Here is a 15,530-nt window from a genome sequence, read left to right as displayed (position 1 = left end):
GTGGACCAATGCCTGTTGGTATCAGTAGGAAGAGAGTCTATACCCCTAGTATAAGGGATCACCAAAGTTCTAGTAAGATCGTCAAGTAGTGATCTGGGGACCTGGGACTCATGACTATCAACTCTCATTGGGTTACGGTCTGTTGACAAAATAGGTTGATACCTAGCATGTCTATGGTTGTTGACAAATTGCAATATTGAATCTAGCATATCACAGGGGTAGCCTCTTTCAAACAACATGGCTTTCAATTTATGGGCCTCGTCAAGAAAGACAGAGTTGTCAGAAACTAAACGGCTCAGACAGGCTTTCATCTAGGCAACTGTGAGTTAATTTGTACCAACGTTTCCTTTTCCACCCACCTATTAGCTACTTCTGCCCTGTAGCCTAAGTTAGTATAACTTTCACCTGACTGGGGCCCTCTAATGCCCTACAAGTCTGTCTCCAAGGGTGGAAGCTACATGGCTTCCATCTGCCTTTTGTATTACACCATTCTGGAATTAGCAATCATACTATTTATACTTGGCCCTAACACCACCACTTGATTGCTGATATGGGGATCTACATCACTGCAGGGGTCTACAACACACTTCACCTAATAGGTGGATTCTGCCACATATGCACCTTGACAGATACTATCACTTACTAGGGACAGCTAAACCTGTTGCCTCAGCCTACACATGTGCAAAATTTTGCTTACATAGGAACAATCATAAAAAGGCTGCTCAATATAATAATTTGCTGTCCTTAATTATGTTTTAGATAGATGCATATCGACTTGATGAATGTAGGTTTGATGAATGAAAAAAATTTGAAATTAGTTTATCAGACTATCTTCAGCAAACATTAAAGGAATTTTTTTTGTAGAGGAACCCACCCCCATACCCACCCTCACTCAACCATATTTATATATACCAACGCTGAGGTCACACAACAATGAGAAAAAGACAATCTTCACTGCTGGCGAAAGTAATTTTAGCAAACTGCTTTCCATTTTTTTACATTGCTGAAACTACTTTCATCAACCTGACACATACCCTTTCAGACACAGGTTAGATATGCATTTTCTGCAAATTAAATGCATGATGTTAGGGAATATACATTGAAAAAGACATGCATTCACCTGCACACATCAAATACATTGCCTTATTCTGTTATTATTATTTTTAATGCACATAATCAGTTACTAATTATTTTTATATGGATATAAATGGATATGGGACATCCCCCTCTTCAATTACTTATTTCAGCTTGACTGACTCTAGGTAACAGATGCAGTGGACATCTAAATGAAAAATACTACTTTGAATTTCCATGCTATTTACACATAATTAAACAAGTACATTTGGCATAGGTACTCATTAATTCAATTTTCCAATAGTACTTGTTTGATTGTTGTCAGGGTTGTGAGAAAACAAGAACCCCTGCAATCAATAGGGATGGAATAAAGAAGCACTCCTAGACGTGATGCCATTTCATCATTAGAAGCACATAACTCACACATATACTGTGCACATACACCAGTGGACAATTTGGAAGATTAGAAGAACATAGTTATAATCTGAAAAAAAAAGTGTTATAATATTTTCCTTACTTTGCTATGTCGAAGCAAAGCCCGTGCTACACACACGAGTTGGCGTTCTCCCACAGAGAAGTTTTCACCATTTTCTGTTACTAGGGAGTTCAGTTTCAGGGGAAGTTGGGCAATCTAAAGAAAAAAACATGATTAGAATACATTTGTCAACTTTTACATGGTTATCAATCTGAGATACTACAGTTAAGTAGCAAAGTCAAATGTAATTCTATTATGTAAATCTCATCTTTTCACATACTGCTATTATGATTTTTAACACTTTTGCTGAAGAAAACAAGCAAGCAATATTGCACAGCTAAAATGAGATCATTGCAAACTGAATAACAAAACAAAGAAACACATTTTCAGCCTTTTCTTCAGTTGTCAAATACAGCCTATATAACTTACAGTATATATCAATAATGAAACATGCCTTAGAACTTTACTGCTGATACAAAAAAACAATAACAAATTTTTATCATAGAACAACTGCATATATGAACAGTAAGAATATTATCCACATAAAACAAAGTTCATCCCTGTCCATTTTCAAGCACAACTTAGATCTATGGATGGGAAACAGAAAATATATCCCAGGATTGCCCTCTGTACTACTAATGGACAGATGCAGCTCCTAAATGCTTTATCCCATGCATGGGTCCCCTCGAAGTATCTATGGTATGATCCCAGTTATTCTTGTTATGGGCAATATACAATTATCAAACATGAGATGTGTAAGGCCAATCTATAACCAAATAGGATAGATTATTTTGAGTACAAAAAGGGAAACCGGCTAGGCTTGAAATGACCCACAAGGTCAGCTAGCTTAATACTTAAATATGAACCTAAGACCTTTGTATGTATGTCTTAAAATTCTAATACCCTAGTCAAAAATGTCAGATGATGATGTTTCTTAAAATAACTATGCAAGTCAGGTATATTTTAAAAAACAAAATTCCATTTAAAATAAATATTGTACAAGTTCATTTTGTAATCATAATAATGCACTCCAAAGTTTTGTCTACCAGTGAAATATGAGACTAGGTTCAACAATTAATCACACTGGTCAGAATGCATCATATGACTGCATTACATCCCTCAACAGACTCACAGTATAGGGATGGAATTAGAAAAATAAATGAAAATGCATTTTAAGTTTAACAGCATATATAAAAATCACTGTCTAGATGCAATATGCCTCTCTAGGGAGCGTTTTATTACAAAGTATCATATTGTTATGCATATATATTGATATACATGCAACAGTTTTGAAGATACAGATTTAAAGAATTAATCAAGTCCTTTAAACTGGTGCAGGCATTATCTTGCAGCTCCCCCAACAACCGCTTCCACCTTCCTCTAAGCTCTTCTAAGTAATTTCAAAAAATTACCATAACATACAATTTTGTATTATCTATCCCATCCTTTCTCGATGCATCCTGTATACATATATCAGTGCATTAACCCTCTGGGAAACAGATTTTGTCTTTCCAACGCCATCTTGGTAAAAATACATTTTCATATCCAATCAGAAATGGGCTTCCATGCACATGCTCAGAGTGAAATTGCTTGACTGTCAGTATCTCACAGAAAAAAAAGATGAACAGCACAATGCCAGATGCTTTTTCCCATAAGAAATCATTGCTGGTGTGATTTCTAATTGTGACCAGCAATAATTAACTTCTTTAGAGAGCTTTCTTACTTCCTCCAGTTAGTGCAGCCATGGAGTTGGTATATATATATATATATATATATATATATATATATATATATATATATATATATATACATTCTAGGATGGGAGTAGCTTACCCTCCCCCCCATCATGCAAAAAACAAGAAACAAGGATGTTTTTGCCTGTTTGGAGTTTAGATATTTTTTTGTTTTGTTTTGTTTTTTGTTTGTTTTGTTTTCGATTTGTTTTTGAGAACGTTAACTTTCAGAAAGTCAATGTTTCATAGGAGAACCAACTGCACACCTGGTCTGTAATCACACCCATTCATCTTTTTTCATGTAATCCTCTTAGTTGCTCTTCTCTGAACTCCATCCACCAGTGCAATCTTCATTTCCTTATACAGCCACAATATTTGTGCACAACCAACATAATCATTATATCCCTAAAGTCAAAGCCTCTTCAAATACAACCTATTATTCTGTTTGTTTTGGCCATCATCTTTTCACAAAGCTTAGAATGATTTAATGTTTCTGCAAGAAAGATTCAGCCAGGCCAGGCTAGTGCCTTCATTGTGTAATATCCATCCCAAGGGATATATGCAAATTGCCCTTAAGTATATACCAGTGTTTCAGCTACATGGCTTATAAATCCTAATGATTTATTACTTTTTAAGCCTTTATAGGTACATTCAAGCCAATAAAGAAACAGTTGCACTTCACAAATTTCTAAAAAAGCCTGAACGTTTAGCATAACATACAAAAGGTACAACTAAAGACAGACTTACATTCTCTTTCATATGAGTTCTTTCCAGTGCCTCCCAAATCTGACAATCTGCATATTGCTGTAAAGGGTCCAAGTTAAACCTAAGCAAAGGAGAAGACACATGATCAGTAATTAGTACTCCCTTTATCTTTGGCTACAGCTATACTAAGGCTAAGATATTGCCTGATGTGTTATCCCATTGTGCTCTTATCTGTAGCCATCAATGTATTTCACTTCAGGAAATATAATACCTTAGATGTGTATGATATGCAAAGCTGAGCTGCTGCCATCATAATCAAAGAAACTGGTTTGAGAGGCACATTTCAAAAAATTACCATAAGATACAATTTTATATTATTTTTCTCTCTTTATGTGTTTGTATTTCTTGTTCCATGTTTTGATGTACACAAACAGACAAGCAATCCACTGCCTAGTTTGATTAGGTGACAAAAGGAACCTGAGACTTTCAGGACCAATGTATGCACTAGTTAAGAAAGCCTAAAGGCTGCCAAGCAATTAGTTCCTAGCATGGTGCAATTGCAAGTTGGGTGAAGTGAAATGACATAAAATAGTTAAAAGTTCTGCTCTTTTATATGAATAAATATTCACATCTGCTTGACAGAATGCGACTTGACATCTGTTAGGATGAGCCAAATAGGCCTGGCATGCCTACAAAAGGAATACATGAAATGACAAGAATATTGACTTTCAAGTGTTGAACTGGCCTTTCCAAATAATGCAAGGAATAAAGAAAACCATCCTTTTAATTTTAAACTGATTTAAGCTTTAAAGTAATTGCATTTGTTTTGTGTGTGTGTGTGTGTGTGTGTGTGTGTGTGTGTGTGTGTGTGTGTGTGTGTGTGTGTGTATGTGTGTGTAGTTTCCTAAGTTAAGTACTCACAATGCTGTGCTTCCATGTTGTGTTATGCTTTTGATGTAAAAGCAGGGAAAGCACAAGGGCATGCTATGTTGAAGTCTCAGAGATGACCTCTTCTAGTTTGTATAACATTACATTTTGTAATATATCAAGGAAATTGATTATTTAACATGGATAACATAAATAATGTCCATCCCTGTATTTTCCTTGCCTTTCCATCATAACGCCCAGAGACATGGGGAAACACATGCTGACCAGAGGTTATGATTGAATATTGGACCCTAGATCACTAAGGCTCTTACGTTAACCAGTGAGCTACTCTCCCACACACACACACACACACATATATATATATATATATATATATATATATATATATATATATATATATATATATATGTATATACATCACACTTTATCCAACTGTAGTAAAACCGTACAGAAAACATTCTTTCCACAACAAGTGCAATTACTGAAACTGAATTGTGTGAAACAAGCCTTTCCTTTATTCCAGGTTTGTGATATATATATATATATATATATATATATATATATATGGTTCTACCTCACATAAACGAAACCCCAAAACACCGACAACGCAATCACCGAAACCACATAACCGACAGTACAAAAACACGAAATCCCAAATGCCCGACAACGAAATAACCGACGGTACACAAACACGAAACCTCATACACTGCACACACCACAATCAACAAACAAAACACATTCCCCGTCCAAAAACCACATACACAACACAAGCACACCAAAATCCCTACAAACCCACACTAAACCTCACATACACAACTACCTACAACCCTAACCCTAACCCTAAGGTCCGTCACTACCGCACACTTACCTGGCCCGCTCCCTAACCCTAACTCACTTATCCCACCCCTAACCCAAACACAATCACTACCGCACACTTACCTGACCCGCTCCCTAACCCTAACTCACTTATCCCGCCCCTAACCCAAACACAATCACTACCGCACACTTACCTGACCCGCTCCCTAACCCTAACTCACTTAACCCACCCCTATCCCCACAGACCATCAATATCCACACTTACCTTACTCGCACCCTAATGTCCGTCACTACCGCATACTTACACAGCCTTTTCCCATGTCGGCATCCTCGGCGTCGGTGCTTTCATCCGTCGGGTCGGTCTTCTGCATTGTCGATCTTCTAGGTCCCGTCGCGTCGGTCTTCTGCGCTGTCGATCTTCTGGGGCTCACAATTTCCGTGTCGATGTTCCGGCGTGTCGTTTAAGTGAGGTCGAACCATATATATATATATATATATATATATATTTAAAACACAACAGCACCAAAATCAGGTGCCCGAACCAATATGGGTGCTACAGACTTAAAGATACACCCCCAAATATAATAAAATCTTTGTAAGGCATAGTGTACAGCCTACACAGAAGGTACCGTAGCCATGTATGCGGTTCCCCCTTGGTAATGTGCCATGCATATTAATGTAGGCATGTTACTGAGGGAGAGCCATGTAACACGGTTACTGAATCAGTGTAGGGAGTGTGTTACTGTGTCCTGAGATGAGTAACACACCCCCTGCACTGTCAAGGTGCAGTAAAGCAATATATGGCTATGTATTGAAATATTTTTATTTTGTTTGTTTTGTTTTTTTTATGTTTGTGCGGTGCACCGCACCATGCAGCAGTGAACACATGCCAAACATCTAAAAATAGAAACCAGATACTTTTAATTATAAATCCAAAGGTCAAGTTTAAGGATAGCTGAGTGAGTTTGCATGGTGCAGTGCTTAGTGCTGCTTAAAGGTGGCTGAGAGGTATATGTAAAACTATAGCAGCATTCCACATATCCATGTAGCTAAGTGGTTAGGGTCATGGCCTTATGTGCAGTAGGTGCGAGGTCTGAATACAGGGAAGGGAAATTAGGAAATCATTTTCTAAATATAAATTATGCCAATTATTTTCAAATCATGATGTGCTGCACTCAGCTAAGTTCTCTGCTATGTTGTGCTAAGCCAAGATAAGCACTGCTAAAACATTCTCTGTTTAAGCACAGCTTGGCTATGCCTAGCTGGTTTGCGCACTGCTAAGCATTGCCAAGCAGTGGCAGTTTAAGCAATGCTGAGCTCAGCTAAGCTGGTCTGTGTGGTGCTAAGTGAAGTGCTGCAGTTTTAAAAATGATCCCGTGATGTGAGGGCAGGAAAACAGGCTATATTAAGCTCACTAGGTGGGAATACAGCATATTCTGTTGGAGTTTGAACTATCCAAGAACTATGGCAGGTGTTGGAGAGAGTGCATGCTTCTGGGCGCAGTGGTGGAGCATTCCAGAGTCAAAGGTTATGGTTGGACTCCTCATTAAAGACCATGAATACTGTCTGCTGCAGGGCCAGTTCCAGGGATCGGAGTACAACTTGGAGGCCTGGGACTGACTGGTATGCGATCTTACCAGTGCAACAGGTAACCCCACTCACAGGTGAGCAAGTCCATCACCATTATGACAATCTGAAGTGGCGGAAGAGAGGACTTCTTGGCATCTGGGTTCAGGATGCTCTGGATGGGAATGCTCCACATGTTTATAAGTACTGTTAGCATTGTTTTACCAATACCCAATCTGAATGTGTGATAGACAGGTACACATGTGATAGACAGGTACACATAATGATTTGCTTCTCTCCCTACAGCTGCAGAGGAGAGAGCTCACAGCCCAGAAGCCCATGCGTGTTGCCTGGCCAGGTTCCACCATGAGTGTGGTAAGTACAGATTAATTTGCAATCTATAGTAAAATGTACAAGACAGAGTAATTCATTCACTGCCAGTAGGTACATACAGTACAGATTTGTGTATTGCAATGAATGTGGATGTAGGCCTGTACTGCAATAACTGACTACTGCCAAGTATAGCACAACAAAGATTAAAGCATGAAACCTGATAATGTCAATGAAATAAAGTTTCTACTGCAATAATTGCAGAATTACAGTTGTATTGCAATGCCTGCATTATCTAAACTCGTGTGCAATAAAGACTTGAAAATATACCAAGAACTGTATGAAGGCACCACAAATAAAGCTGTGTTGTGCAATATGTGTGTAAGTAGGGCTGTTGTTCATGAAACCCAGTATTACATCTGCTCTGAAATAAAAAACACAAAGAGTACTAGTAAGTGACTCAAGGTTAGCTAAGGAAGACTGTTATGCTTAACTGTAGATTTACAGCTGTATACAAGATATATGCATAATGACATTTGTTCTGCACTAACATCTGCAGCAATACCAGGAACCCCCAAGGTAGATTGTGTATATTAGGATTGTCTTGTGTTAACTATTGCATTTCAGCTATATGCATTCCTGCTCCGAGGTATGGTGCTACAGGAAAGTATGAAACTGTGATACTGTAGACCACAAATATACTATCTGCAACTGTATATGGGTAGGTAGCCAACCCAATACACCGATATGTTACAGATATTTCCACCCACTAAGTGTTCATTGTGTACACCTGCATTCTATGTATTAATGTACAGTTTACCTAGTATCTCTGTCATGCATGAATCTCATGCATGTGTGTTTAAGTGTCACTACAGTCTTGTATAAAACTGTACTACTAATGCCAGGTCATATTTTGTTTCGAGGTGAGCTCTAGGCAAATATTAGTCAGTCAATAGTCAGCAGTAGCTCAGTTTGTTAAATGCTGTATGTGATGTACATTTTGTCACACACAGGCCAGGGTTTGAATCCAGTGACAGTTACTAGTACATATTACTGAATCAGTTATGTATTGTCAACAGATGTTTTCCCCACAGGAATTATAGGAAAATGGGTGCAGTAGTCCTTAGCATGGGTTAAGAATTTGTGTGTTCAGATGTAACAGAGTGTTCATACCATTGATCAGGAATGTGATAAGATGTCATAAACAAGTGCAATATTGATAAAAGTTAATACATTAAATAAAATGTGTAATCTTGGTATGGCTGTATGTCTGGTGTGCCTGTGAATGTTTGCTGACAGTCTAACCCCATGCCTGCAAAAGACGACACGATAGTCACATACTCTGTACTGCACATGATACATGTCTCTCAAGTGTCACGCTGTCACAGACTGTAATCACTGTCACTTAATCCCTCTGTCACAGATCTATCATCAACATAATAATGTCAATAGCACAGTCATACTACATCAGTCCACAGTACACAGTGGTAGTTAAATAGGTCCACCTGACATGTAATAGTCCTCTGTAGTTGTGTACCTGCAGGTGTTACTGCTTGGCCCATACTGTCCCATGCAGATAGCTTGAGAGATATGTAAGTGCTACAGCAGCTATAGGGTACTGTTATACATAAAGGAAGTGCAGACCTGTAGAATATATTACAGTATTGTTGCAAACTATATAGCCTATACTGGTATTAATGGACTGTATTTCTCTCTCCCCCACCCTATATCTTCACCATAATTTATTATTGTTATACATTACTATTAACATATGTTGTTCCCTAAACGTTATGTTGGGCCTTGTGTTTTATTACTGTTATGTATTACAATGGTTGCATACTAACATATCTTATTGAATTACCTGTGTTGTTGGCCTTATGCCATAACTGTTACTGGCATGCTGTTACTATACTGACTGTTATCTTACTTATTGTTGTATTCCATATACTATGCAATGTTATGTTACTGGGTTATTTGCAATGTTCTGGGATGCTGTTATAATTTACTAAATGGTTTGTTCATTATTAACCTATACACATTGAAATACCTCAACAACATAGCTCGACTGGGTAGGCCAGTTCCTGGCAATCCACCTACCCTACCTCAGCTGGCCATGGCACTGGGTCCCAGCACATCTGAGGCCCAAGCCAGTGGTGCACCCTCTGCTGGCCCTGCACCACCCATGGGTGGAACCGTCACAGGGGATGGAGCCTATCCCCCGTGGGACTGGGCATGGAGGGAGGTTGTCACCCAGGATCAGCTACCAGTGATGGTATACAGGATAGCTCATCTTGGGTATGAGCAATGCCTATGCTGGATTGAGGGCAGACTCGTTAAATTGGAGGGGCCTGCTGGCCCAAGCGCACAGCCACCAGCACAGCCACCTTCAGGGCAGTGAAGGCACAGTGTTGACTGCTTATGGGTGTGGAGCTCAGTCACACTGCTGCCATCTGGGGGAATGTGGACCTCTGATTCCACAACACCCGCCATCCAAGGTGTTTACCCCCCTTATGTGTCACACACTGTGCCTATATGCTGTCTTGTCTGTCTTGTATGTCTGCAGATGCAATCTCTCCTACCCATTTACCTCCCCACATGTACCTATATCCTTCCTCAACATTCCACTCTCTCCTTAAAAAGAGGGCACCCATCCCACAAAAAATATCACCCCATACATAGCTCTCCATTTTGCCTATGTGCCCACTGGGCATAACTAATTATTACATTAATTAATCAACATATTTATGTTGCCCTCAGCCCTCTCTCTGGGGTGTGAGGCTACAAATTCCAAATTCCTATAAAACATGCACAGCTCTTGTTGTAGAAAAAATTGAGAGCTATAGTCCTTTCCTACAACCATCCTGCACATCCCTACCTGCCTTTCAGTATGTTTTTCCCCTTGGTTTCCCCCATTTCACCACTTTCCTATCCCCCCTTTTTTTCTTTTCTTTTTTTATTTTTAGCGCAGGTTTAAGCAAAGCTAAGTGGTGTGGTATGCCCCCCCAAACCCATTTAAAACTGCTTAAAGGTGCCTTAATCATCTTATGTGCTTCTGACAGTGTTAGGCACACCTGCAAAATAATCACCCCTGCCCCGTCTCGAACCCGGCCCCTGTCAACTACAGCTCAGTGCTTTAGCCCACTAGGCCACTCAGCTCTGAATTACAACAGGTGATGGTATATCATATCCTGATTGTCACTGACACACTATAAGTACATATAATGGGGAAATTGGCAGTGTACTTGGGACTGTGATGCAGACACTGCACCAGTACACAGCAAAATATTAATGGATGTATGTGAGGCCTGGGATAGCAGGTATAGCTGTCAACTGTACAGACTGTTGCAGAATGTCCACAGTTGTGCTCCCTACTTTTGGCATGGTTTCACAAAAGCATATCTGTCTGCTAAAGTACTGGCAAGTCATTAAAGACTAAGGTTATAAAATTATGACAGACATTTGAGCATCACACCTCATACCCATCCGAAAACACATGCTAATGCAATTCCTGTGTCACAGACTGTATGCATGGACATATATATTGCAAATACACCTACTGTAGCTGTGACTCAGTAGCACAGTCTGTTAAATGTCATGCATGCAGTACATTTTGCCACCCACAGTCCTGGGTTTGAATCCATTGTGTTGCACTTCAATTACATTCAGCAAATAATGACTGAGTCATGCAATTTTAACCAAAACAGGTTGCTGCTACTGAATTAACTGCTGCACATTTTAGCAAGCCAAAGGCCTTTAGGCACATATTTGTATAGCCTACCTATATGTTGCCTACTACTCTCTGATTGGCACTGTTACATAACAGATGTACCTTAAGCACATGCCGTGACTGGACTGCTATGGGTACCCTCACCCTGGCTCTGTTGTGACGACAGAGTTAATACCGCTTCTTCAGTTACACATACAACTTGCTGTCTTCCATGTTCAGATTCCCCACTGTGAGTTCTAGGCATAAAGCAGCAGCTGCAGGCTGCAACATATGCAGCTGATTGCTACACTACCTGCTATAGACTTACCATGCCTCACAACCCCCTAGAACAAGGGATCCACATGACACCTATACATAAAGGGGTGGGACAAAGATCAAGTGACAGGGACATGTGTCACAGTCTGCCCATACAAACATACAGAGCTGATAGACCAGCAGCTACTGTAGCAGCACACATATTCTGATGGGTATGTTGACCAAAGTACAGTTTTGTACCTACCATAAGTGTAGATGTTCGAGTGTTCACCCTGCTGCAGTCATCACACTTGGGTTATCCTGTCGTCAGGTGGTCCCGCAATTGGCTGGATTTCCAAAGTCTTGGTCCAACGTCGGTTGTCGTCACCTCATCCCTGACGTCAGTGCGCCAGGGGTACATATATTGCAACTGACGCCATTTTCTTCAGTCCTTCTTGCCGCGCGGTGCCCGAAGCAGAAGCAGTTCGCAAGTGCCGGTCGGAATTTCAGACCAAAGTCTTCTATAAAGCTAAGTACCCCATTGGGGAAACTTTTCTTGCCTCAGACCGATGTCAGAAAAAGTTAACAATTGTATTTCTTGTGGGAAGCAAATACCTCATAAGGATTTTCATTCTTATTGCATACCTTGCGTATGCCCTGATCACAACGCCACTTCTTGTCGTTTTTGTGCTAGATTTAATAAACGTACTATTAAAAGACGATTTGATTCCGCACAACACTTTTTTGGTAGAAAATTTAACTATGACATGCCGTCGGAGCTACCGACTACCAGCGTGCACAAAAAGCGCAGGGACAAGATGACTGCAGCAGGGTAACACGATGAACATCACACACATGTATCTTCCCCCTTACTGACTTCAGCTCACAATGTTTAACACTGAACTGCTAGATAATCATAAACTCATTTTACAATGGTCAAACATAGCATTGAAAACTGTGGACATACCTCATAAACCTCAATAGTGGACAGTATTAGTACCTACCCTGTGCGATGCTGTAGACTCCACACCTCATCAATGTCCATCTCACAGACTAAGAAAGGGGCTAAGGCCTACATGAAGGCCTTAAATATTGTACTATTGTGTCATGTCTATGTCTTTTTCTAATGAAAGTGCAACCCAGCTGTTCTGGATGCAATTAGCAACTCTGGGCCACAGATTGGTGCACAGGCAATTACCTGTTAATGAGCATTACCTACAAAGGCAAGCAGCTGCCTATGGGAAACAGGTCTGTAACTTGCTATACCAAGACAGACTGTGATTTACCAAGCACTGTTCTTCAGGATTTCTTTACAAAGGAATTATGGTACTCTACCAGGTATGTAATACATGTCCCCGTGTAATGAGACACAGATGGGAGTATGCAGTTATGGGGAATAGGGATTACAAAAGTAGGCTTCTAGTACATCTCTGGAAATGACAAGTAGTTGATACTCTGCTGTCCAACAGCTACTGGCATGCCTCTCAACTATACCTGCTGTGAATTACGTCACAACTGCGGCCCTCTCGCTCCCCCCTGGCTCCTGTATGAATTTTACTGGATTACATATTAAACATAATGACAGTAAGTAAGGGTGGACACAGCTGTCATATCACATTATGTACTGTCATTCAGCACCTCTCAGTCTGTGAATGTTACACAGGAATAGTTCAGACATTGTAAAGGTGTCCGTAACCATCCCTGATGTACTCTGGCTAGGTCACAGCTTAGTCGACATTCATATGTCATTGCTTGACAGCTATGGCTAACATACCTGGCAACCCCCTACAGCAGGAAGTCAGGTCATAGCCAGTATTACTGGGGGGATACAGGCCAAACCTCAGCAACAGAGTGTACATATTGGTCATACAAAGTAAGAGTATGAATAGAGTAACAGATATTATTGCAGCAGAACTTTTTTTCTGAGGCTTCTGGCATGTGGCAGCAAGATTCTCCATATTCTGTGAACAACCATCAGTTATAATGGCCAACCACTTGCCAGATGTCCACAGGTTTGTGCCAAAAGGCCACATATATCAGGCACATGTAAACATTCGGCAAACATCTGTGTACTGGAGAAGTATGATGCCTATAGGGAGGATGGACAACAGCAGATTTGCATTTCTGTCTGTCATTGTAGCACAGTGACGTTGCTGAACTGTCCCCATATACTTGCAATAAAACACAGCTATGTGTCTGACAGTGGCCGTATGAAATAGTAGTGGGACTTTGCCCACAAGGGGCACACCACAGTAGATGGCATTGATGGGAGTGGAGACATACAGCACACTCTGCAACGGCACACAAGGGACACAACCGGTATTGCTACTATGTTGGTGATAGCTGATAGACTGCAGGGTATGGCATGGGAGGTGGCAGTGGATAGTGCAGGGATATTTTGATATGCAGGGTCTGTGCATAGCCGATATCAACATATCTGGTCCTGTGATGTGTTCTCCTCTTGTTGTCTTTCAGAAAGGACGTATCAAAGGAGGGACCTGCCATTTTAGAGGCTGAAAATAATGTCATCCTGGATGGCCTCAGACTGCATGACAACATTCTGCTGTCCAGGACTCACCACAATAGTGACCAATCTACAGCACTGTGGGCTGACCTCATCACAGTAGTCAACCATAGGGCTACAGGAGAGAACCTATGAGCAGATACAACACCAGGCCACAGATATGGTCAATGCTGCATGACAAAGGGCTGCTTTTGTGGCCAGGGACTATGCTGACACTGGTGGAGGGCCTGCAGCAGAACAACCACTCTTGGCCACAGAGGAATTCCTAGCAAACCTGGGAACAACCAGCTCCCAAGCATCCTTTACCTCATACATCGTGGAGGTGGATGCCACAGCATCCACAGCAGAGGAGCCTCCAGGTAAGCTTCCTGTGTTCATCAGTGTAATACTGTATCAGTCATTGTGGCAGCCTCTGCATACCAGTACATGGGTGACAGGTCTATCTGCATTGGGGGGTGGTTTGGTTTCAATGCATAGTTGTGCACACATACTGAGAATGTCAGCAATGTAAGCAGTATCACATTAGCTACTGTACACGTTGGTATAAGCACATATTACTCTGTAGCAATGCCACATTTGCTATTGCTGACAATACATTTGCCTCACATTTCCATAGGTACATCAGTTGCTGCCGGAGTCCAAGATTATGTACCTGGTAAGTGTACTACTTTTGTTGTATGGATCATATATACCAGTACAATATTTGTATGTTCAATTTCAGAGGGGTTAACTGACATGCTTTGAATGGGTAAACACAGTTGTGTATTTGCAGGAGCTGTAACACATTTGCACTTCTTTTTGAGAAGGTCTATACAGTCTACTATACAGGAGGCAATTACTCACAGATGCCTGTTCACACACAATATGGAGATGATACATACCTGAGGCAGTGATACTAGAACTGGCATAGTATGCTCAAGATGGGTGCACTGTGTTTTAGGTGTAGGTCTGTCACATACACTGACATATTGCTTATTGCACAGGTGTATAGTACTGTCAACATTAACTGGACATAGCTGCAGTGCATGTTATAAATGGCCGGTGTCGTCTGTATATGTTGTAGTCTGCTTGCGTGTTGTGCATGGGATCAAAAATAAGATGTGGTATGTGTAAAGCAGCTGTGGCTCCTCACCTGTTGGTGTATATGTGTGGATTACCATGCAAAATAGTGCAGGTAATAATGTACTTATTTTGTCTTCCTTCTCACAGGTGAACATGGGGGTTGGAGTGTGTCCCCCTTACGATCTGATGTCAGTGTTTCATTGGACTCTAATGATGATGGTGGCCATAGTGAGGCACAGGTGGGGTTGTTGGGGGCTAAATCTGTCCCACGGGTTGACATTCCACTTCGTTCCCCAGTATCCCTGCACACAGTCAGTATGCCCACACATACCCAGTTCCCTGCAGCCACAGATATCGCACAGTCAGAGTGTGGTGACATTGAACAGGAGAGTGTGG

General features: G+C 40.8%; 1 protein-coding gene across 1 annotated transcript in view; it reads right to left on the bottom strand.

Annotated features, from left to right (window-relative positions):
* The window catches only part of ABCC5 (ATP binding cassette subfamily C member 5), a 608,550-nt gene that overhangs the window by 17,251 nt on the left and 575,769 nt on the right, over positions 1-15,530 (bottom strand). The window contains exons 27-28 of the mRNA XM_044061975.1: positions 4,030-4,108; positions 1,592-1,705 (exon numbers count right to left, since the gene is read on the bottom strand). Of these exons, the coding sequence (XP_043917910.1) occupies positions 1,592-1,705; positions 4,030-4,108 (193 nt within the window). The remainder of the gene's footprint in view (positions 1-1,591; positions 1,706-4,029; positions 4,109-15,530) is intronic.

Source organism: Protopterus annectens, chromosome 1.part0, assembly GCF_019279795.1.
Source record: "Protopterus annectens isolate FY-2018-M chromosome 1.part0, PAN1.0, whole genome shotgun sequence".
NCBI lineage: Eukaryota > Metazoa > Chordata > Ceratodontiformes > Protopteridae > Protopterus > Protopterus annectens.
This window is presented reverse-complemented; position numbering and strand designations above follow the sequence as displayed.